The sequence below is a fragment of the Notamacropus eugenii genome, chromosome 3 (genome assembly GCF_028372415.1).
Source record: "Notamacropus eugenii isolate mMacEug1 chromosome 3, mMacEug1.pri_v2, whole genome shotgun sequence".
In the NCBI taxonomy this organism is placed as follows: domain Eukaryota; kingdom Metazoa; phylum Chordata; class Mammalia; order Diprotodontia; family Macropodidae; genus Notamacropus; species Notamacropus eugenii.
The window spans coordinates 310,676,033-310,700,861 of NC_092874.1; the positions used below are offsets into that span (position 1 = coordinate 310,676,033).

The 24,829-nt window shown below is 44.6% G+C and overlaps 1 protein-coding gene across 2 annotated transcripts in view; it reads right to left on the reverse strand.

The window, feature by feature from the left end:
* Positions 1-9,037: 9,037 nt before the first annotated feature.
* Positions 9,038-24,829, reverse strand: part of LOC140496632 (uncharacterized) — a 36,100-nt gene continuing 20,308 nt past the window's right edge. For both annotated transcript variants that reach the window (XM_072596653.1, XM_072596654.1), the window contains exons 4-6: positions 20,993-21,119; positions 20,481-20,576; positions 9,038-15,877 (exon numbers count right to left, since the gene is read on the reverse strand). In XM_072596653.1, the coding sequence (XP_072452754.1) occupies positions 12,477-15,877; positions 20,481-20,576; positions 20,993-21,119 (3,624 nt within the window). In that variant the 3' untranslated portion in view covers positions 9,038-12,476. The remainder of the gene's footprint in view (positions 15,878-20,480; positions 20,577-20,992; positions 21,120-24,829) is intronic.

Genomic DNA, 24,829 nt, shown 5'->3' on the forward strand with positions numbered 1-24,829 from the left:
AAATCACAAAACAAAACCAAACGAATGAAAAAATGGAAGATAATGTGAAATATCTCATTGGAAAAACAACTGACCTGGAAAATAGATCCAGGAGAGACAATTTAAAATTTCTGGGCCTACCTGAAAGCCATGATCAAAAAAAGAGCCTAGACATCATCTTTCATGAAATTATCAAGGAAAACTGCCCTGAGATTCTAGAACCAGAGGGCAAAATAAGTATTCAAGGAATCCACAGAACACCTCCTGAAAGAGATCCAAAAAGAGAAACTCCTAGGAACATTGTGGTCAAATTCCAAAGTTCCTAGGTCAAAGAGAAAATATTGCAAGCAGCTAGCAAGAAGCAATTCAAGTACTGTGGAAATACAATCAGGATAACACAAGATCTAGCAGCCTCTACATTAAGGAATCGAAGGGCATGGAATAGGATATTCCAGAAGTCAAAGGAACTAGGACTAAAACCAAGAATCACCTACCCAGCAAAACTGAGTATAATACTTCAGGGGAAAAATTGGTCTTTCAATGAAATAGAGGACTTTCAAGCATTCTTAATGAAAAGACCAGAGCTGAAAAGAAAACTTGACTTTCAAACACAAGAATGAAGAGAACCATGAAAAGGTAAACAGTAAAGAGAAGTCATGAGGGACTTTACTAAAGTTGAACTGTTTACGTTCCTACATGGAAAGACAATATTTGTAACTCTTGAAACTTTTCAGTATCTTGGTAGTTGATGGGATTACATACACACACACATGCACATGCACGCACACATACACAGAGACAGAGAGCACAGAGTGAATGGAATAGTATGGGACCATAACTTAAAAAATGAAATCAAGTGGTAAGAGAGAAATATATTGGGAGGAGAAAGGGAGAAATGGAATGGGGCAAATTATCTCTCATATAAGAGGCAAGCAAAAGACTTTTTAGTGGAGGGAAAAAGAGGGGAGATGAGAGAAAAACATGAAGTTTACTCTCATCACATTCCACTAAAGGAAGGAATAAAATGCACACTCATTTTGGTATGAAAACCTATCTTACAATACAGGAAAGTGGGGGACAATGGGATCAGCATGGTGGGGGGGATGATGGAAGGGAGGGCAATGGGAGGAGGGAGCAATTTGAAGTCAACACTCTTGGGGAGGGACAGGATTAAAGAGAGAATAGAAGCAATGGGGGGCAGGATAGGATGGAGGGAAATATAGTTAGTCTTACACAACATGACTATCATGGAAGTCATTTGCAAAATTACTCAGATATGGCCTATATTGAACGCTTGCCTTCCCAAGGGGAATGGGTGGGGAGGGAGGGGTGAAGAGAAGTTGGAACTCAAAGTTTTAGGAACAACTGTCGAGTACTGTTCTTGCTACTAGGAAATAAGAAATACAGGTAATGGGGTATAGAAAGTTATCTTGCCCTACAGGACAAAAGAGAAGATGGGGACAAGGGAAGGGAGGGATGTTAGAAGAGATAGCAGATTGGTGATAGGGGCAATTAGAATGCTCGGCGTTTTGGGGTGGGGGGAGGGGAGAAATGGGGAGAAAATTTGGAACCCAAAGTTTTGTGAAAATGAATGGTAAAAGTTAAATAAATAAATTTAAAAAAAAGATATTTGTCTAATCTAATCAAATGAGATGATATTTGCAAAGATCTTAGCAGGGAATTCCTGACTAGGAGGACTTCTCAAAGGAGCTTCCCTCCTAGTGGGTGATTTGGCCCAGCTTTTGGGGAGTCATCCTGAGGAAGGGACTGGGGGCTTACTCTGTCTTGGCTGACATTTACAGAAAGAGACAAGATACTGGAGAAAAAAATCAAAATTGAAATCATGGCTGTGGAGAGGATGAAGCAGAAGGCCTTCTATGGGCCAAGCATAGGCTCTGCCTCTTGGGAGCTGGGGTTCCCCTACTCCTCACCCCCAAATTGAGAGATAAAAAATAGAGGTCTTGTCGGGGTGCTTCCTGCCCCCATGTCTATGTCTTGAGCGCCTCCCTCCTGGAACTGTCTAGAGGAAAGTCCTCTGTCATTAGCAGCATTCCAATGAAAGCAGGCAACATCTTGTTTGTCAATAAGACATTGAATTACAAACATCCACTAGATGCTAGTGATGTGGGGGGAGAGACTAAAGCTGGCAGAACAGATCTATGAGTCACCTACCCACAGTGGATACTGAGGGAATGAAGAGAAAGAAGAGGAGAACAGCACCTACAATTATGGGGCATGATATGGGCAATGAGCCCATGAAAAGTCAGAGAGGCAAGGGGACAATGGGAGTGAGCAGTGGCTAAAGGAGGGTGGAACAGCCCCTTCTGGCCCCCTGCCAGGCTCCTTAATGTTGTCCTCCCCACCAGCTGGGCCCTTCCCTCACTCTCTTCTCTTTGGCAGCTTGACCTTTGCGGGGGCCATGAAATCACCCAACTCCCACTCTACTAAGCAGCCCAGGTTTCCCCTCCCATCTCTTGCTATCTCCAGCCCACCCTTAATTGACTTTTAGTGTCTGATCCAAGGACACACCTAACAGTGAAGTGGGGTGAGGTCTTTGGGTGACTGGGTGTGCCCCTATGCTGTTAAGAGGACTCTCTTTAATCAGTGCAGGTGGGGGGAGATGGAGAAAGGGCAAGGGAGAGAAAGATAGGGAGGGTCAGAGGTGCCCACACTCACTCAGAAAAGAGCAGAAGGCAATGACCTGCCCTTGTGTGAGTCTGCCAGCAGCAACAGCTTAGTGGAGGGGGTCCTTGCTCAAACAGAAGGCAAGGAAAGAAAGTCCAGCCCCTGCTCAGGGGCCCCACCTGATCCTGCTACCCTACTAGCTCCAATCAGCACTTAGTGATGGACAGTGCCCAGATGGGCTCAACCAACCTCCAAAGAGAGGGACGGAGCAGAGGAGAGAAGCAGGTTGTACCTTGGAGGAGAGAGAGCATCTCTGGCACTACCAGGGTGGGCCATAGGAGCATATCTGTTCTACCTTGGTCAGCTTCTCTGGACAGTCGTCATTGTGAGAGGAAGGTTATTCATTCAGCCTCGAGCCTGGGTGAAAGCAGGCTCAGTGGGGTTGGGATTAGGGTTAGGGACAGGGCCCAGGCCCTGGGATGGTTAGTGGAGGGGAAGGAAATGGCGGCTGGGCCAGCCCAGGGAAACTGGGATCAATTCTGGGATTAACAAAGCTTGTTGAGAGTAAGTTTTCAAATTCATTCTCCCTTCAACTTGAACCTGTTACTTTGTTGTTATTCAGTCATTTCTGTCATGTCCAACTCTCCAGAACACCATTTGGGGTTTTCTGGGCAGAGATACTGGAATGGTTTGCCATTTCCTTCTCCTGCTCACTTTACAGATGAGGAAACTGAGGCAAACAGGGTGAAGTGACTTGTCCAGGGACACACAGCTAGGAAGTGTCTGAGGATAGATTTCAACTCAGATCTTCCTGACTCCAGGCCCAGCACTCTATCCGCTGCCCAGTTAGTGATTAAAAATGGGCCACAAGCAGTGTGGTGAAATCACTAGCTCGTTAGAAGTTCAAGGAAACTCTGGATTAATTTATGCATTTGATTATTTCTGGACCAGTTTTTTCATAGATGAGATGACTAAACCATGAGAATTAGGGCTAAGAAATCAGAGGGCCTCCCCCCATTCTGATTCAATCTTGGTGGGGGAGGGGGAAGGGGGAGAGTGGGAGTTGTGACCCTGGCTCAGCCCCCCACTCTTGAACCAGCTGTGGCACCTGAGACACATCATTCAAGCCTGTGACTCCAAGCCTGCTCCACAGCAACATGGCCTGAGCAGAAAGGAGGGTCAGCTGGTCCCAAGGGTCCTTACTTTCAGCAAGGCTTCACTCCTGGGAGGTCCACACTTGAAGTCTCCTAAGCTACTAGCTCTAAGCCTCCTCACTCAACTGCTGAGCCATGTGGTCAACCTCATTAAGTACTCCAGACTGGGGTGGGAGGGAATGGGCCTGAGGACAGGAAGGACATGTGTTCTGGAGCAGACCCTGGTCCAGCCAGAGTATTGGGCTTGGTTCAGGGTCTTTTGATTAGGGAAAGACATTGATTAGCTGGAAATCATTCATGAGCTGGCAACCAGATGGCCTTGGGCTGGGGACATATAAGGCAGGGTTGAGGGGCAGGGGCTGGTTCTTTGTTTATTAGTGGGAGTCAAGGGCTGGGTGGGGCCACAAGTGAGGCCCCTGACAGCCAAGAGGCAGCAGGAAGGCCCCGGGGCCAGGACAGAAGAGAGTAACAGAAGGTTAGCTGGGGAAACACTGCTCTGGTATTGAAGTGTGGCAGAGACTCTATTTTACACTAGGTCAGATGTACTCCCAGGCCTTCAGCTGAAACCTGACAAGCGTTATTGCCTCCCCTGGGAGCCTTGAGTGCCAAAATCACTGCAGTGACTTCTTGCTCATTCCTTCACCTCCCTGCCTCATAAATTATTCTATTTAGTGACCTTGGATTCTGCACCTGTGTCCATACTGTAATTAGCAAATCAAACAACTGATGGAAAAGCATGTTTGGAAACTTCAGAGTGTCCCTCATGGGAGGACAGGCAGGACTGCTCTCGGGGGGAGCAGGATGGGATTTGGGGGCTCTCCTTCCCTTCTAATGTCAATGAGCTCTCTGGGGTTGCTACATCTAGAGGTGGCAGCTGGCAGGGAGTCCCTTGACTTCAACTCTTAGAGCATGGAAAGCCAAATCTCAGGAGAATTCTGAGGAGTCCCAGAGAGCAGTGCCAGACTTCACTGGCTTCATGGAACAAAGGAGAGTCCATGTTTCTGTTCTCCCTGGTGATCTCTGGTAGAAGCAATACCAGCCAGCCCACACTGAAGTCCAATACTGCTGTCAGTCGAGTGTGCCCTGTCAGTCACACACCAAACCTCACAGAGCCCAGCAGCTGCCAAGAAAGGTGATTTGTGACAACCAGATTTTTTTCTGACATCCATTATGTTGTATTTGTCATTAGGCAGAGGGAGGCAGCAGGGCACTGAAAGGGAGTTACAAAAGCCTGTGACAAAATCCTCTCTCAGACACTTCCTAGCTGTGTGACCTTGAGAGAGTCACTTCCCCTCTGCCTGCCTCAGTTTCCTCACAACGCTGCTATGATGCAGGAGTTACTACACAGTTCCTCTCTGGGCTGGGCTTGGAGGACCAAGAGGTAACCGAGGCATCCCCGAGAAGGGAACAACTCTCTGGCAAAAAGGGGGAGGTGAAAATGTCTAACCAGCCACCACAGAAGGCAGAGGGAAGTCAGGATTTGGTATCTTCTTGCACCCCCCAATGGGTCCCAGAGAGGGGAGGTTATGGCTAGTGGGCCAGAGGACACAGGGTTGGAGGTACTGGTCTGAAATGAGGATCAATTCTACAGGAAATGTCCTCATCTGTGTTGTAGCTGTGGACTAAATCTCCACCTGACCCCACATACAAAAGGAAAGAAACCTGGTGAGTCCTGAACACTCAGCTGACCCTGCAGCTGGGGGCAGCTACCAGGTCCAGGGTGAGGGGCTACTGGGTCATGAGATTTGGGGCTGGAAGGGACCTTGGAGGTCACCCAGGATCACACAGCAAGGTCAGCTAGCTTAGCCCCATCACTTTATGGAGGGTGCGGGGAGTTGAGACTCATGATGATTAAATCCCTTGCCTAGGGTCCCATAGCTAAGCTAATTCAGGTCCTCTGACTGCAAACACACAATGCATTTGGTACACTGGAAGGACAGACAAGCCGACTGCCCCATCTTGGGGATGTGGACTCCAGGCCTCTGATCAGCAAGGGTCCTTTCCTGAATTCTGTCATCTGTGATCATGCAGGGTCCCAAAAATGGAATCTGGGGCTGCTGTTTCCCAAGAAAGAACCCACAGGGCCCAAGACCTGCTCTGTGGATGATCCATGAGGATGTAGTTTTGGGCCAGACATGCAGATATACCATGCCACATTGGCCCAAGTCTGTGGGCATCACCATAGTGCACATTCCCCACACCTGGAGACTAGCACCAATATTTGGTTCTCTTTGTCCAGAGTGATGCGGGCTGCTCCAGGAGGCTGACATCTCCCCACTCCCTGTGGGTGCCCAGGCTAACCCTGTGGGTGGATCAGGGGACTCCTGGAGGCCCCAGCCTCATCTCAGAGAGGCCATGAATCAGCCCATGCTCCCCTCTATCAGCATGGATAGATGGGCTTTGGTCTTGTTTGTTGTAAGGATAGTACCAGTTGTACATCCAAACCACAGTGCCCATCCTCAGCTGCAGGGTTCTGACAAGGTCACTGAAGGGTGACTCACCTAGGCATGAACATCTTCATCAGGCCTCAAGCTCTGAAAATGGAGGGCCTTCATTTACTAGCACTTCCAGGTTGCAAAGTGCCATCCATGTATTACTTCATTTCATTCTCCTAAAATACAACCCTATGCAGTAGGTGTAATTATTAAGCCTGTTTTACAGATGAGGAAACTGAGGCAAACAGAGGTGAAGTGACTTTCCCAGCGTCAGTTAATAAATGTCTGAGGCAGGATTTGAATTCAGGTCTTCCTGGCTCCATGTTCAGCACCCTAGTTATTGAGTAATTAATTGTCTAGGGCCCCAAAGGATGAGTCCCACCAAAGAGGAATTTTCTTACACTCTAATAACAAGCTCCAATATTTTCCCTTTTGTGAAGGGTCTCATCCAGGGTAATACTATAAGTCTGGTTAAATGTACAGGTCTTTGGTGAAGGAAGAGATACCAGATAGAGAAGGGACCTTAACTTGGATGTTTATACAATCACCTGCATCCTTTGTGCTCTTTGATGGGTTATAAAAACCCCATCTGGTGTTCGATATCTTGTCAGCCTCATCTCTTTTACTTCTCAGCAAGAGTGAGTGTAAAACCTACCTGGTCACTATTAGCCAGCTAGCCATCAGCCTTGCCTCTACCTTCCTTCTCCTCAGCCTCAGGTCCAGAGATGATGCCTTCCTCCCTCTGCCTAGGACTGGAGCTGTCTGGAGTTTGATGAGTGGGTGAAAGCAAAGCCACTCAAGCCACTATGATCCAACTAGCTCAAGACTAGGTTTCATCTCCACCCACATGAACATCTTGTCATCTGCCTTGTGACACACCTCCACTTCCCTTTGTTATCTCCTGTCACTCAAACAGAACTTCTTATGATCTTGTAGGGTTTTTGAATTTCTGTCCTGGGTGCCTTGCACATAGTAGATGCTTAATGTTTGTTATACTGAATACAGGCCCATAAACTCTGGGATTCTAGGAAGTGGAGTGTATCCCCTAAATGTGAGTGTCCCCCAAGGTTTTCCTGGACTCACATCTTTCTCACTTGGCATCTCATCAGCTCCCATAAGTTCAATGATCACCTCTATGCAGATGATTCTCAGATCCATTTATCCAGTCCTAACCTCTCTCCTCATCTCCAGCCTCCAATCACCAACAGCCTTTTAGACATCTTAGACTCACTCCACATATCTAGTCTGCTGTTATCTTGAGGATTCTACCATCACATATCTCCTGTTCTAGCCAGTCCTTTCCCTCCATTGACACAGATCTCATCATATCTCACCTGGTTTACTGTCCTAGACTTCTCAATGGTCTCCTTTGTCTCCCTCTCCCTCCCTTCCTATCCCCCCCATCTTCCAATCCACCACCACTCAGATGCCAGTGATTTTCCTAAAGCTCAGATCTGACCATATCACACTATTTCCCTCTTATTCAATAAACTCTGATGGCTCCTGATTATGTCTCTAGGACTGAATACACAATCCTCTGGTTTCTAAAGTCTTACAGTTCGACCCCTCCCTACATTTTCAGTCTCTTTACAAACTGTACAATTCAACTATACTGGTGACTTGCAGCTCCTGGCCCCCAACACTGTCTCCTGACTAGCTGCCCTCTATACCTGGAATGGTTCATTACCCCCTCTCCATTTCTTTCACTTCTCAGGCTTCCTTCAAGAGACTGCTTAAATCCCACCCTCTGCAGGTCATTTCTGGCACCTTACCTCTGAGATTAGCTTTTAGTCACACTGAACATCTCTCAGATGTGAATTAGGATGAGGGTTTCATGTCTCTGACACTAAAACATGAACTTCCGGAAGGCAGTTTTTGTCTTTCTCTGCACCCCCAGCACTTGGTACTCTGCCTGGCATGTTGTAAGCACCTAATAATAAATGCCTTTTGACCAACTAGTCCAATGTATTTAATCCTTTGAAACAATGGAGCAGGGGCAGTAAGGAAGGAATTGGCTGATAGTAAGTATCTAAACTCTGATGAACCCTGTCTTCTCAACCACTTCTAATGAGAGAACAGCCTGGGGAGGTCATTTTGTAGTTTCCTTCGGGTTGGTTGCTGAACTTCATTCTCGAAGAGGACCAACAAGATATCACCATGATAAAGTGAAGTCTCAGTGTGTCCTGCTGTGGCTGATCAGACCAATAAGAGCTCAGAATGCTCTACCAAAGATTGGGCACAGATAGTCCATGCGAATATTTGGGGTGATTATTCCAAAAGGAATATATATATATATATATATATACATATATATATATATGTGTGTGTGTGTGTGTGTGTGTGTGTATGTATGTATGTATGTGTGTGTGTACGTATGTATATGGAAGGAAAGGAGTATAATATATAAGGAAGATAAACTCCCAACTCTCTAAGTATAGGTACTGGTCCTTCCAAAACACTGATGATCAGTACCACCTGAAGATGTTCCTGGATTCCACATGAAGAATTGAGGCTTTTGATGCTATGCTGCTCTGAAGACATTGTGGAAGCCTACACATTCTCCCTGTAACTCAGAATCATTTACTGAGGCACCTTTGTTTATTCAGTCGTTGAAGTAAGCAAAATGAGTTGACTTTTTGCTTAGGGGTGACATTCTTAATCTTCCGTAGATCTACAGAGAACTGAAAGTAGAGGGCATCTCTCTAGTGCCCAACCCTGCTCCTTCCCCACACTCCCTGAGAATTCCAGATCAGTTTATATGAGAGTGTATTCTCTCAGGAAAGCAAGGAAGACATTCCCATTTCAAAACTTACAAGTTTCCTACAAGAACTAGACAAGCTAGTATATCCTTAAAGCAACAGGCCATTTATTACAGCACGTTAACTCTTTTGAGATGTCCAGAGGTAGGGGACAACAAGGGAAAAGTATAACCAAGGCAGCATGCTAACACCTCCACTTGGGTGCCAGGGAAGGGGTGACTAGGGCAGCTCAATAACATGGGCATGATCCAACTGTGCTTTATCCAGTGGAAACAGGTCCTTCCTGTATGGATCTGTGAGAAGCCACAATTCCTTTCCCCACCTACTATAAGAAGGTACAAATGAGTCCACTCATTTTGTCAACAGCTGCCAGGGCTGTTCTCCCACATCTTAGGAGATAGTTTCTGAGCCCTTTCACTTACTCTGCTTGCTTCTCATATGTATTCAGATGAGTATTGTGGAAAGAGGGATAGGTTTGTTGTCAGATATGGTACTTAACTTCCAGTCTCAGGCTTCCTTGTCTGCAAAAGGAGGAGGTTGAACCACATGCACATGGCCTCTGTGGCTCTTTATGTTTCTTTGCCTTTGTCCTTCCTCTTCTCTTCAGAGGCCAAGGGGTTGGTGTCAAATACTAGTGTTTCCATGGGTCCAGTACAAAGAATTTCCAGGTATCCACCTTCATGTGCTCTCCCCATTGGAAGGTAGGGGAGAAGGGAAAGGAATAAGCATCTACTATGTGCCAGGCATGTTAGCATGCTGTGCCAAGTGCATTTGATCCTCAAAACCATGGGAGGGAAGGTGCTCTTATTATCTCTGTTGAGCAAACATGCTAAGTGACTTGTTCAGGGTCACAAATCTCGTAAATGTCTGAGGCTGGATTTAAATTCAGGTCTTCTTGACTCCAGGTCCAGCACTCACTGCACCATTTGGCTGCTCTGAAGCATACTACAAAGCTGCCTAAGGTAGATGAGAAAGAGGCAGCTGGGACCCACTTTAATTACCACCCAGGTGCTCAGGGTAGGAATGACACCTGTCACTTCCATTCAACTCCTCCATTTAGCAGTCATATCTGGGCCACTCAGAGGTGGCTCAGCAGCACTAGACCTGGGTTTAGGTCATGACCCTACCTGGTCTGTATCAGCTGTCACCTGGATGGAGCCTATCAGCTCTCTGAGGGAGCCCATTTCCTCACCTGTAAAATGGAGATAACATCTGTAGTACTTTCCAGAAGTATGGGGCCCTGCAAACACCAAAATATGCACAGTAGCCCTTTTTATAGTAGCAAAAAAGATGAAAACAAAGAAGGTACCTGATTGGGGAAGAGCTAAACACACCATGGCATAGGAATGCAAGGGAATAGTATTGTGCTCTAAGAAACTCAAAATACATGGAATATAGAAATGTAATTGTTATGAATGGACTAAGGGGAAAGGAAGCAAAATCAAAGGAATAAAGCATATGGTGATAATCATAATGTAAATTTAAAAAACAAACCTAAAAGGCAAACTCTGAAAAATCACAACCAACCTCTTCCATTTCAGTAGAAAGGCACCTGCCAGGCATGGAATGTCTCTGTGTATACTGTTTGTGTATGTGTGTAAGTGTATATATGTATATGTCTATACATATACACATATGTATATATGCACACATATATACACACATACATATATGTATACAAATATGTCAAACATACTGTTTGAGCTATCATTGATCTCGTGATTTTCTTTGTTTGAAGAGCTTAATTGGGGTTTGGAAATGACTGTAGACTGAGAAAACAAAAGACATTCATAAAACCAATGAAAGTCAGACTCACAGGAGTTATACTCTTCAGCCTGGAGTCTTCAGTGGATTCAGATGTTGTGCATACTGCCTCTGAATTCCCTAGAAGTCAACAGTGCTACTGCTTTCTGGCTGTCCAATTACTCTGCCCCCTCCTGCAAAGGACTACTCTCCCTGGAAAGCACCCCATGCTAGAAAAATGACCTTCCCTGAGGTACTCTCCTCCATTAAACATTCCTTGGTGTCAGTGGGTGCCCATAGTAACAAAGTCTGAGAAACTTCCAGAGGACATCTAAGGGCTACTAGTCCTGTCCTTATCACCCAAAGTTGCTTCAGCCAGAGCCAGAGAGATATCAGACCTGTGTGATGGAGCAGCCTGAGCCTAAAGCTCTAGCAAAGATGGGGTAGTGGAGCAGTGATCCCACTGTGAGAGTTGGAAAGAATATTTGACCCTCCCTTTCACTGTGTCTCCCACAAGTTTCCCATGCTCCCACCTGCCTATTGGTTCTCTCATTTCTGCCACACCTCTAACAATTCTCCTCTTGCTGTCTCAGGCAGTGTCCCTAAAGGGACCCGAGGAAAGCACCCTACGCTTCTCCACTGCTGTTTGATTCTCTTTTATATAGGTGGTACTACAATTTAAATTAAAGACCTTAAACTCAAAATATCTCCCCTGCAAGCCTGAAATCTGAGGTGGAATCCAAAACATCACCAATGACAGATTCCTTCAACCCAACTGATTCACTGCCTGGAGAGATATGAGGCATGTCCCAATTTCATAGTTACTCTAACTGAGAAGGCAAATTAACTATGTCAATACATTCTAAGATGTAGTGAAGAAGGGGATAGGGAGATCAAGATGTAATTTGAAAGCCTAGAGCAGGGAAGGATTCTGGGGATAACTATGCATAAGGGCACCAAAAACTTTGGGATGGAGAGTGCCCCAGGAACCCAGAATGACTTTCTGTCTCATTGGTTTTCTCTCAGCAATCACTGTTAAGTAACTGTCAGAAAACTTCATTTTCATGAAGAGGCAGGCAGACAAACACCACTGACCCTTGAGGAAACCAGGTTCTGTGCTTCTGGAACAACTTCCCACCACCCTCCCTCTACATACTCCCAAATTATAAGATCCACATTCACACGCATCCCCAATATTCTTTTAGACCTTAATGAACAACCTGTCAATCAGGTCTCATGAGGACAGGCCATTGAGAATTGTCAGATGCACATCAATAAAAACTATGTGAAGGAGTGCTCACAATTAATAGAGCTGCTTATAAATATCTCAGTGGAAATTCTGGCTATCAACATCTTTCTATTTGCTCTGTCCCCTCATTAAAATGTTTTAAGGAGCATATTTTTTTTTTCTGTCCTAGAAAGCTCAGACGCTAAGAACTGCTAGGCCTCACACCTGTGAACCTCTTACTTGGACTTATGTAAGTATAATGCCCCCAGGTGTGTTGTAGAAAAGACGCAAATGTTCGGGAAAATCTTTTTTTCCTCTCAACTCCCAAATGAATAACTAGTTAACACAACACTTAGATACACAAGTTAACAAGTCTCCAGCTTCCTGGCATTAATCCCAACAGTTGATCTCTTCTGAGATGTCTCTGATGCCTGGACTAATCCAAAAGGCCCTTCTATATGCATCTTATTTGTAATATCTCTGTTAAGCATGACTTTTCAGATGCTAAATAGTTTTCCCATTAGGGGAAGGTTATACCATAAGCACTGAACTTCTAGAGTCTCTTTTCAGTATGAATTCTCTGATGCTGAAGAAGCCCTCTTCCCTCATTGAAAGCCTTTCCACATTCACTACATTTGTAGGGTTTCTCTCCAGTATGAATTCTCTGATGAACAGTAAAGGATGACCTGTGAGTGAAGGCTTTTCCACATTCAAGACATCTATGGGGCTTCTCCCCAGTGTGAGTTCTTTTATGTCTTGCAAGCGATGAGCTGGAGCTGAAAGATTTTCCACATTCACTACAGTTATAAGGTTTCTCTCCAGTATGAATTCTCTGATGATTTGTAAGGCTTCCCTGTGCACTAAAGACTTTCCCACATCCATTACATCTATATGGCTTTTCTCCAGAATGAATTCTCTGATGTACAATAAGGGATGAGCTTTCACTGAAAGCTTTGGAACACTCACTACATTTATAGGGTTTCTCCCCAGTATGAGTTCTCATGTGTCGAGTGAGTTGCATACTATAAATGAAAGATTTCCCACATTCATTACACTTATATGGTTTCTCTCCATTATGAATTTTTTGATGCTGAGCAAGACTTCCCTGCTGACTAAAGGCTTTCCCACATTCATTACATTTATAGGGCTTGTCTACAGTATGAATTCTCTGATGTAGATCAAGGGATGAGTTGTTGCTAAAGATTTTCCCACATTCATTACATATGTAGCATTTTTCTTCAGTATGAATTCTCTGATGTAGATTAAGAGATGAGTGATCAATAAAAATTTTTCCACAGTCATTACATTTATAGGGTTTCTCTTCCACATGTATTTGCTGATGTAGGTTAAGTGATGAGCTGTTACTGAAGGTTTTTCCACATTCACTACATTTATAGAGTTTCTCCCTAGAATGAATTATTTGATGTTGTGTAAGGCCTGAAGATTGGGTGAAGGCCTTACCACATATGTTACATTTATAAGGTTTAACTCCAGTATGAATTCTCTGATGCTGAGTAAGGTACATTCTCCGGCTGAAGGCTTTTCCACATTCACTACATTTATAGGGTTTCTCTCCATTATGAATTTTTTGATGTTCAGTAAGATGTCCTCTCTGACTGAAGGCTTTTTCACATGTGTTACATTTGTAGGGTTTCTCTCCTGTATGAATTCTCAGATGTACAATAAGCCCTGCACGACTGCTGAAAGGCTTCCCACATTCATAACATTCATAGAATTTCTTTCTACTATGACTTTTAGGATGTGGAATATGAGATGAGTTATTATTGAAGGCTTCTGAATAGTCACTAGACGTGGAAGGTACCTCTCTAGAATGAATTGTTTGATGCTGAATAAGACATGTACACTGAGTACTATTCTCACCACATACACTACACTTAAAGGTTTTCATCCCATTATGAAGTCTCTGGTGTTTAGTAAGGTATATTCTCCGACTAAATGCTTTTCCACATTCACTGCATTCATAGGGTTTTTCTCCACTATGAATCCTCTGATGAAGAGCTAGGGAATGGCCGCTTTGGAAGGCTTTGCTACATTCAGTACATTTATAACATTTCCCCCCAGTTTTAATTCTCTGACACTGAGGAAGGTCCACATCAAGAGGGACAGCTTTCTTACATTCACGACGTTTATGGGGCTTTTCTGTAGTATGGATTCTATGATGTAGTGTAAGCCGTGAACGACTGCTGAAGGCTTTGCTGCATTCATTACATTTGTAAGGCTTCTCCCCAGTGTGAATTCTTTGGTGTTCAGTGAGGTGACCTCTTTGACTGAAAGCTTTTCCACATTCACTACATTTATAGGGCTTCTCTCCAGTATGAATTCTGTGATGGAGAGTGAGGTGTGAGTGGTTGCTAAAAGCTTTACCACATTCATTACATGTGTATGGTTTCTCCCCACTGTGGGTTCTCCGATGTTCAGTGAGGTGTCCCCTCTGGGTAAAAGCTTTTCCACACTCGCTACATTTGTAGGGCTTCTCTCCATTATGAATTTTCAGGTGTTGAGTAAGGTGTCCCCTTTGACTGAAGGCTTTTTTACATACACTGCATTTATAAGGTTTCTCTCCAGTATGAGTTCTCCGATGTACAATAAGACCTATACACTGGAGAAAGGCCTTCCCACATTCAAGACATTTATAAGGTTTTGATCCTGTATGAATTCTTTGGTGTACAGTTAGAACTGAGCTGTTACTAAAGGCTTTCCCACAGTCATTACATTTGTAAGGTTTCTCCCCAGTATGAATTCTGTGATGTAGAATAAGAGATGAGGTATTGCTGAAGGCTCTTCCACACTCATTACATTCATAGGGTTTTTCTCCATTGTGACTTTTATGATGCTCACTGAGATGCCCACTTTGGCTGAAGGCTTTTTCACATATGTGACATTTATAAGGTTTCTCTCCAGTGTGAATTCTCTGATGCACCACAAGTCCTATGTACTGAAGGAAGGCCTTCCCACAATCATGACATTTATAGGGTTTGGTTCCAGTGTGAATTCTCTGGTGTACAATAAGGACTGAGCTGTTGGTGAAGCCTTTGCCACATTCATAACATTTATACGGTTTCTCTCCAGTATGAAATCTGCGATGTAGAATAAGGGATGATTTATTGCTGAAGGTTTTCCCACATTCAATACATTTGTAGGGTTTTTCTCCATTATGAATTTTTTGATGTTCAGTAAGATGTCCACTCTGAGTGAATGCTTTTTCACATATGTTACATTTATAGGGTTTCTCTCCAGTATGAATTCTCTGATGTTCAGTGAGATGTCCTCTTTGGCAAAAGGCTTTTTCACATACATTACACTTATAGGGTTTCTCTCCAGTATGAATTCTCTGATGTAGCATAAGGTAGGGAATCCGACTGAAGGTTTTCCCACATTCTGTACATGTATATGGTTTATCTCCGGGTCGAATTCTGTGATGTCGAGTAAGGTGTCGCCTCTGCTGGAAGGCTTTGCCAAATTCATCAAATGCATAGGATTTTTCTCTAGTGGCTACCCTGTGATATCGAATAAGGTCTGAATGGTAACTGAAGGCCTTGCTGCAAGCATTAATCATATGAGGTTTCCTTCCTGAGGAGATTCCATTATAACTATTCAGATCTGAAGACAATTTAAAGCTACTTCCGTGTGTGTCATATTTATGGGGACCCTTTTCTGAAGTAACATTCTTTTGCATTTCAAGAACTGATCTCTGATGGAAGTGTTTCTTAAATATACATTCATGCTCTCTTGACTTATTAGAAATTTTCTTTTCTTGCCTTAAGTCTCTCTTCTGGTTGCCCTGATGCCTGTTAACCCTCTGGCCATAACTGCCAACTTTTCCAAACTTAAAAACCTTGTGATGATCTCTTGAAAGTCTTTCCTGGAATGATTTTTCCACCAAAATGCCCTGCTTTAGAATTGTCTTCTTGATCTTTGGACTATCATTTTGGTCTGAAAGAAAAAGAAAGAATGTAAATACCTTATTGCCAATGCTGTGAGAAAGGAAATGGCTGAAAATACTCACTGTTTGTTTCACAGACTTCCAAGACATGCCAAATACCTGGGCCTTATTTCACCATGTATTTTTCCAGCCAATCTGGAAGATGCCAATATAGTATCTCTTATAACATGCTGGGGTAGGGATTGGGATCAGGAAGTGGTGGGGATGAAGAGGGAACGTTCTAACTGCTGGTAGAAGCTTTGTCTCTGCTTTGGTGGTAAATTTTGGGAGAGACGGAATTCCTAGGTTAGCTCCTGCCTTATGTATTTCTTACAAAGTTGCTGTCCCTGGTCTCAGATTTTTTAACCAATTTCACTGCTGCCCTCTGAACAGAGGTAACATGTGTTTGCTAATATTATCTACTTCAACTTGCAGAAAATAAAAGTACAATAATAAAGAGATAGATACAGAGTCAAGGGTCCATAAAATCTCATCACAAGACATTACTCAGCTGAAGTGAGCAGAGAGCAAGCTCTGGGAAGGCTTTGAGTGTAATCCTGGAAACAAATCACACCTGCTTCCTTAGGAGCAGCCCAGTTGGGTACAGAAGGACTGACCACCAGCAGATTGTCCACTTGGGGATAAAAGAACAAAAGAGACCTCAGTTCTCCATGGTTCCTTCCTATTCTGCATTGGCAATATAAGAGTAAAGGGGCATAATGTATTAAGAATCAGAGTTGTAAGATGATCTACAAACAATAATTTAGCTAGTTATATAATGTGAGATCCTCATTCAATGATCAGTAAGTAAACATAATGCAGGAACTAAATCATACCAATCCTGACATTGCTGCTATAAAAGAAAGTAGAGGACAAAAGGAAGTTGTGGACAAATGGAAAGATGGCTCACAGGGTCTCCTGGAACAGGGGTTCTTAATCTATTTTGTGCGTCATGGCTCCCTTTGGTAATCTGGGGAAGTTTATGGACCTCTTCTCATAATCATGTTTTTAAATGCAGGCTTAGAGAAGAAATCAAATGTAATGAAACAGTTATTGAAATATATTTTTAAAAAGCCAAGTTCACATTTTACAAATTAAGGAACATTGCCACCCCCCACCCCCACCCCAAGAATAATTAAATAAGGGAGCTATAAGATTTGGTTTTATTGTGTATTCATAGGCAAAGAATCATACTATAGTGCTCATATCTGCAAAAAGATTACCAGATAAGTAATTTCAATTTCTGTGCAAATATCAGTTGCAAATTATGGGGAGGCACAGTATTCTATGAAGAACTCAATGAGCTACTCAAAATTAAGGTAATATAAATATATATTTTGCTACTTAGTAATTTCTAAGCAAGGGTGGTCATAGGGGAGGCAGCAAAAAATGTCAGAAAATATGCTTCCAAAGAAACACAAGAGGCCAGGGGCCTATGATCCACAAAGAAGCTTCATGCCTACACAGCACAACTACATTCTGTGAGAAAAAATCCTGGAAGACCTGAACATGGCAAGCAGAAAAATAAAACTGATTACATGTAATAGACAGGAAATGACTCACATGGGTCAATCCAACGCCAGGTATGCACAGTCAGATTACCAACTTCTTAGAGCAAAAATCACACATGATAGAAAATTAGAAGAATAAAAGTGAAAAAAGATACGATGGGCAATTAAAACAACTTCAATCTGACCTATTTTTAAAAGCTTTTGGCACCAAAAATGGGTAACAATTGGAGAAATGGACACCAACATAGACTTAGAACATTTCCTGGATAAACCAAAAGGAGGAGACCCCGTGAGCTTAGAGAGCACCAGAATCAGCAGACTTGACTTCCCTACCAGGTGTGAGACATGGCAGTCCAGGCTAGCACTGGTTTAGAAAAGGAACTTTTCCCAGCAATGTTCTGATGATTTCTGAGCTCTGGAAGGAGAGCAAAAGGAGGGAAAAAAGGAAAGGCCAGTGAGAAATCTGATAAAATCTCTTCCTTATTAAGGACATTTGTCCTTGGAACATCATGGTCTCCCATGGACTGAGAAGGCAGCAGGAGCAGTGGTGAAGACAACTTGGCCCTGCCCAAGGGGAAGTGGAGGAGGTTCACACTGGAGGTCACAAATTGGGAGGGCACTGAAGGAGAAATTATGGGGAAGATAAATATTGAGGGGAAAGCTGGACATCATTGTCAACTGCCTTCCCTATGTGGCCTCTCTATGCCTCCCAAACATGCCTCGAAGGATTCCTCAGGAAGAAGAGGGGACAGGCAGGCTCTGCTAATCAATACTCTACTCAGAGCTTGGTCTTTGCTGTCACACAACTGACTACAAAGAGAATGAATATAAGAGCCCAGGGTGCTGACTATAAAAAATGTAATCTGACAGTAAAATGCCAATGCCACACCCTCCTCCCGTTCAAATGATCCAACATCCTTTGAAAGATGTAACAGAGATAATTCTGTTCAGCAGACTCCTCATGTCTGGTGAGCCACAACATGGGAGCTGTGTGCTTGCCGAATGCTTCTGTCACCATCTTTGGGGCATCCAGCATAAGGACCCAATGGGAGAGGGATTCCCTAGTGTGGGAAGGTCCTTCAGATACTGGGGCTGGTGCAGGACACTGTGGATAGCATCAAGCAGCTCATAAGCATGTATTTAATAAAGTCTTGCTGACATTACAGAATCTCCTAAACGGGATCCATAATCACAACAGAGTTCAGTCTATTAATGCACGCAGGAAAAGCCAACTCAATAAGAAGGCTTCTTGGCCAGATACGCTGAGAGCTGCTCAGAGGGAGGGGAGAAGTGATATGAGAGGTTCAAGGAGATGACTCAGTTGGGGAAGAATACAAAGCCTGCCCTATAAGCACAAGAGTCCAGTTAAGCCTGGACACAACAGATCTGAAGCAGACTCACATAGCGGGACTGGGCAGACTTCTCTAACCCAGGGCCCAGAGGCCTGAGTTGAGGAAATCATGAGTGGAAATAGAAGGGATTTTAGGGCAGAGGACAGCAAAGGGCTGAGCTGACCCCTCGGGCAGTCAAGACTACTGAGCAGAGTAACTGCAGGTCACAGTAAGGATGGTTAAGCCAGTCCCACGGTGGTGGCCTTGGCTCCTGTGGGCTCCATTGCCTCAATGCACGTGACTCCATGATTGGCATCTTTGGCCTGAGCTGCAGTCCTTCATCCCCACTTCTGGATTAGACATTCCAAATGGAACATCCAGGAGCATCTCATTCTCTCTCTTTTGAAGTGGTTTTCCCACTATGAGTCTCTGCCCACCCCAGTCTATCCTGCCACTGCTGCCCTATTTGAACTTCCCAACTGCCCTTCTAATAAACTACAAATTCCATCTTGGCATTTAAAGACCTTTACAAATATGGGGTGTTAGAGAGCACAGAGTATCTGCATGAGTTCAAATCCAGCTTCAGACACTAGCTGTGTAACTCTGGACTTGCCTCAGTTTCCTCATCTGTAAAATAAGATGGAGAAGGAAATGGCAAACCCTTCTCTTATCTTTGCCATGATAACCCCCATTGGGTTCACAGAGTTGGACATGTTTGAAATGACTGAAAAACTGGACCCTAAACTATAATTCCATCCTCCACTTTCCACACTGTACAGTCCAGAAAACCCCTTCTGGATAACTCTTACAGAATCTTCCAGTTCCCATCTCTGTGCTGGTGTCCTGGCAGGCCTCATGCCTGGCATGCCCTCCCATTATTTCTGTGAAGCTGTGCTCAATATTTACTTTCTGCCTGCAGACCTCCCTGAGGGCAGGGAGGGGCTTTTTCTTTATTTTGTGTCTCTAGTCCTGAACACAGGGTCTGGCATACAAAAGGCACTTCACAGATGCTCACTGATTGACAGGTAAGCTTTGCCAGAGCTCAGAGAAGAGTTTCAGAATTTTGGACCCAGGGGACTTCACACTTAGGTGTGAGATAAGATCATGGGCATGAACCTTCTTGTGGGCATGCTCATCAGGAGGTAATTTGGGGAGGCACCAACACATACATGGAAATCCCCAAGTATGAGGGTGAGGTCTGGAGACAAGAAGAATGCGGAGTCAGGTGGTGAGGATGAGGAGCAAACCAAAGGGGAAGAAAGCACGCTGAGATGAGCTGTGAGGCACCTGCAGAGCAAGAAGCTTGCTTGAAGTGTGAGAGCTGGGGCACCTGGTCCAGGGTGAGCTCAGACACGACCCCAAAGGCACAGGGCAAGGTAGGGAATGCCTCAGCAAGCCTGAGGGAGCACAGGAGACACAAGCAGACATTGTGTGAAAAGGGGGACAATCTAGGGGATTAGAACTGGAAGAAAGGTCTCATCTTTCCAATCCAGTGACTGGTTGGGAACAAAGTTTTCTGGAGTTTGTTTTAAGAACAGAGGAGTTCTGTGCACATTTTAAATCCCCTGGAAAAGGATCCAAAACAGCCAGGGATAACGCTAGAAAAGGAAGCACTCTGGCCCAGGGAGAGCAGAAGGGATGTCTGCCAACCACAACCTGGTTAGAGACCTCACCTGAGGTGCACACAGGGGAGAGGCTTGAGAACCTGCTGTGGAGGGCCCCCTTACCCCCCACACCAACAGCATCCCTGCCCACAGGTGACACTCTCTCACCTGCACGGGGGCTTCTTGGCTCTTCCTCCAACAGTGTCCATGGGCATTCCCCACACTCTAGCTGGGAGATCAGCTCTGGCTTGGAAACTGGAAGTCCTGCTCATGGGAGAGAAGGAGGAGCACCCTCCTGAGTCCATCCCAGCTCCTTCCTCTTCAGGAAGAGGTTGGCACTCTGGCAGTGCCTGCGGGGTGGGATGAGGCGAGGCCTCTGCTAGGCACTGTCCTGGGACCCAAGGGAGCCAGTCTGGCACACTGTGGGCACTTAATAAATGTTGGTCATGGGGACTCTGGGGCAGAATGCTCTACCTGGGGGACAGAATTTGGGCAGGGGCAGCCCAAGAAGGATGCCTGTTTCTGGTGGCAAAGCTCCACCTAGCCACAGGGGCACAGTCTCATGGCTGGAAAAGGTCAGACCTGAGCCCATACAACCTGCCACAGATTGTGCTGAGTGAGGCCATTGCAATGCTGGGAGGGGCAGGTTCCAAGTGCCAACAGGAAGCCAGGTTCCTTACCCAGGAAGACCAGGTGCCGATAGTTCTCCAGCATCACCTCCCGGTACAGGTTCTTCTGAGCTGGGTCCAGGTGTCTCCACTCCTCCTGGCTGAAGGCCACAGCCACATCCTGGAAGGTCAGGGATGCCTGAAATACCAAGCACACCTGCTCATCCACAGTTCAGCCCCTCCATACCCCTAGAAGGGGTTAGGGTTAGAGTGCATTTAGGGTTAGGGTTAGAGTTAGGTTCAGCCCCTCCATACCCCTAGAAGCCATGGGGAAGTGGCAGGATAGAGAGGGGACCTCAGCTCAGGCTCTCCCAAGCCCAACAATGACCAAGAGTAGCCCTCTTTACCCCCACATGACATAAAGTGTGACTGAAGTCATAGAAACACTGACCTCTACAAGCTACTCTGTGGCACCCCACACCAGACCCAAGTCAGACCCTAAGGGGTTTTCCACGAGTTAAGAAAAGAAGGCTTCCTTAGTTCTAGCACAGAAAGGCTACACACCAAGGAAGGGACAGGCAGAGGGCAGGCTAACCCAGATGACCAGGAAGACTCATCAGTACCACCTCAGGCCTCCAGGAGGAAGCCTACTTGGGCCTTCATCCCAAGCCCATCAAGTCATGAGGACAGCTTTTTAACTAACTTGACTCCCCAGGATGGCAAGATACATGTAAACTTGTATCCCCTGGAATGACTGGCTTTCTCACTGAGTGTGATGGCTAGTGAAAACTTCTCAAGAACTTAAATCTGAAGCAGATCAGACTCTAGGCCTGAGTTTTAATTTCTCAGAAATCATATAATATGGGGAAACCTGAAGTTGTGAAGCCACCTGTTGCTCCTCTCCTCAGATTTGCTTAAGCCATTTCCTAATCATATTGTACATTTCCTAATCATATTGTACAATCTTGACCTTTTGCCAAATAGGGTAGATGTTTATTCAGTCTCGTCCTCAATTCCTTGTGTCTGGGGAAAATTTCTGAAAATAAGTTGCTTGCTCAGGCTCTTGACCAAAAGGGTAAGAGGGGGGAGGGGGTTTGTGGTTTTGTGCTACATAACCATGTGGCTGCTTCTGTACTCTGCCTCCCTTCTTTAGACTGCCTAGTGAAGGTGACACCTGCTTCTCGTGAGAACTGAATAAAGGACTGTTTTTATCTCGAGATGCCTCTGAGTAGTCAATTTGAGTAGGGGTCTCAGCATCCCATACAGTTTCTGGGGGCTCATCTGGGATCATGTCACTTCCCAGAGAGACAGCTGGTGCTTTGGTTCAAGGGCAGGCACCCATTGAGAGATTTTCTCCAATGGTCCCGTGGAACTGAGTGCCAGACCTCCTTCTCTGCGAAGTAACAACCTGAAGTGGAGGAACTCGGTAAAACAGGAAGTGTAGGGTCTCTGAAGCTCTGAAATTCTTTTATTTATTTATTTATTTATTTATTTAACTTTTAACATTCATTTTCACAAAATTTTGGGTTACAAATTTTCTCCCCTTTTGTCCTCTCCCCCCCAAAACACCTAGCATTCTAATTGCCCCTATCACCAATCTGCCCTCTCTTCTATCATCCCTCTCTGCCCTTGTCTCCATCTTCTCTTTTGTCCTGTAGGGCCAAATAACTTTCTATACCCCTTTACCTGTATTTCTTAATTCCTAGTGGCAAGAACAGTACTCGACAGTTGTTCCTAAAACTTTGAGTTCCAACTTCTCTTCATCCCTCCCTCCCCACCCCTTCCCTTTGGAAGGCAAGCAATTCAATATAGGCCAAATATGTGTAGTTCTGCAAATGACTTCCATAACAGTCGTGTTGTATAAGACTAACTATATTTCCCTCCATCCTATCCTGTCCCCCATTACTTCTATTCTCTTTTGATCCTGTCCCTCCCCATGAGTGTCAACCTCAAATTGCTCCCTCCTCCCCTAGCCCTCCCTTCTACCCTCCCCCCCACCCTGCTTATCCCCTTATCCCCCACTTTCCTGTATTGTAAGATAGGTTTTCATACCAAAATGAGTGTGCATTTTATTCCATCCTTTAGTGGAATGTGATGAGAGTAATCTTCATGCTTTTCTCTCACCTCCCCTCTTTTTCCCTCCCCTAATATGTCTTTTGCTTGCCTCTTTTATGAGAGATAATTTGCCCCATTCCATTTCTCCCTTTCTCCTCCCAATATATTTCTCTCTCACTGCTTGATTTCATTTTTTTAAGATATGATCCCATCCTCTTCAATTCACTCTGTCTCTATGTGTGTGTGCATGTGCGTGTGCATGTGTGTGTAATCCCACCCAGTACCCAGATAATGAATAGTTTCAAGAGTTACAAATATTGTCTTTCCATGTAGGAATGAAAACAGTTCTACTTTAGTAAGTCCCTTATGACTTCTCTTTGCTGTTTACCTTTTCATGCTTCTCTTCATTCTTGTGTTTGAAAGTCAAATTTTCTTTTCAGCTCTGGTCTTTTCATCAAGAAAAGCTTGAAAGTCCTCTATTTCATTGAAAGACCAATTTTTCCCCTGAAGTATTATACTCAGTTGTGCTGGGTAGGTGATTCTTGGTTTTAGTCCTAGTTCCTTTGACTTCTGGAATATCCTATTCCACGCCCTTCGATCCCTTAATGTAGAAGCTGCTAGATCTTGTGTTATCCTGATTGTATTTCCACAATATTGAATTGTTTCTTGCTAGCTGCTTGCAATATTTTCTCCTTAACCTAGGAACTCTGGAATTTGACCACAATGTTCCTAGGAGTTTCTCTTTTTGGATCTCTTTCAGGCAGTGTTCTGTGGATTCCCTGAATACTTACTTTGCCCTCTGGTTCTAGAATCTCAGGGCAGTTTTCCTTGATAATTTCATGAAAGATGATGTCTAGGCTCTTTTTTTGATCATGGCTTTCAGGTAGGCCCAGAAATTTTAAATTGTCTCTCCTGGATCTATTTTCCAGGTCAGTTGTTTTTCCAATGAGATATTTCACATTATCTTCCATTTTTTCATTCTTTTGGTTTTGTTTTGTGATTTCTTGGTTTCTCATAAAGTCATTGGCCTCCATCTGTTCCATTCTAATTTTGAAAGAACTATTTTCTTCAGTGAGCTTTTGAACCTCCTTTTCCAGTTGGCTAATTCTGCTTTTGAAAGCATTCTTCTCCTCATTGGCTTTTTGAACCTCTTTTTCCAATTGAGTTAGCCTATTTTTCAAGGTGTTATTTTCTTCAGCATTTTTTTGGGTCTCCTTTAGGAGGGTGTTTACTTGTTTTTCATGCTTTACTTGCATGTCTCTCATTTCTCTTCCCAGTTTTTCCTTCACCTCTCTAACTTGATTTTCAAAATCCTTTTTGAGCTCTTCCCATGGCCTGAGCCCATTGAGTGGGCTGGGATACAGAAGCCTTGACTGCTGTGTCTTTCCCTGATGGTAACCATTGTTCTTCCTCATCAGAAAGGAAGGGAGGAAATACCTGTTCACCAAGAAAGTAACCTTCTATAGTCTTATTTTTTTCCCCTTTTCTGGGCATTTTCCCAGCCAGTCACTTGACTTCTGAATATTCTCTTCACACCCACTTTGCCTCCAGATCTGCCCAGCTAGCACTTGGGGTCTGAGATTCAAATGCTGCTTCCCAGCCTCAGGGCTTGGGGCGGGGGCAGGGCTGCTATTCAGTGTGAGATTAAGTTCAGGTGCTCAGGTGGGGGCAGGGCCGCCTCTCGGGGCTCAGTTCCCTCAGGGGGTTTATGCAGAGACCTTCAACAATGGATCCAGGCTCCTGCCTGCTTGGGGAGCCCTTGTCTGCTCCTGCCTCCGCTGCTGTCTCCTGAGGGGGCCTGAGTTATGGGGGCACCCCACTCCCCTCTCAGCAAGCCGAGAAGACCCTCTCACC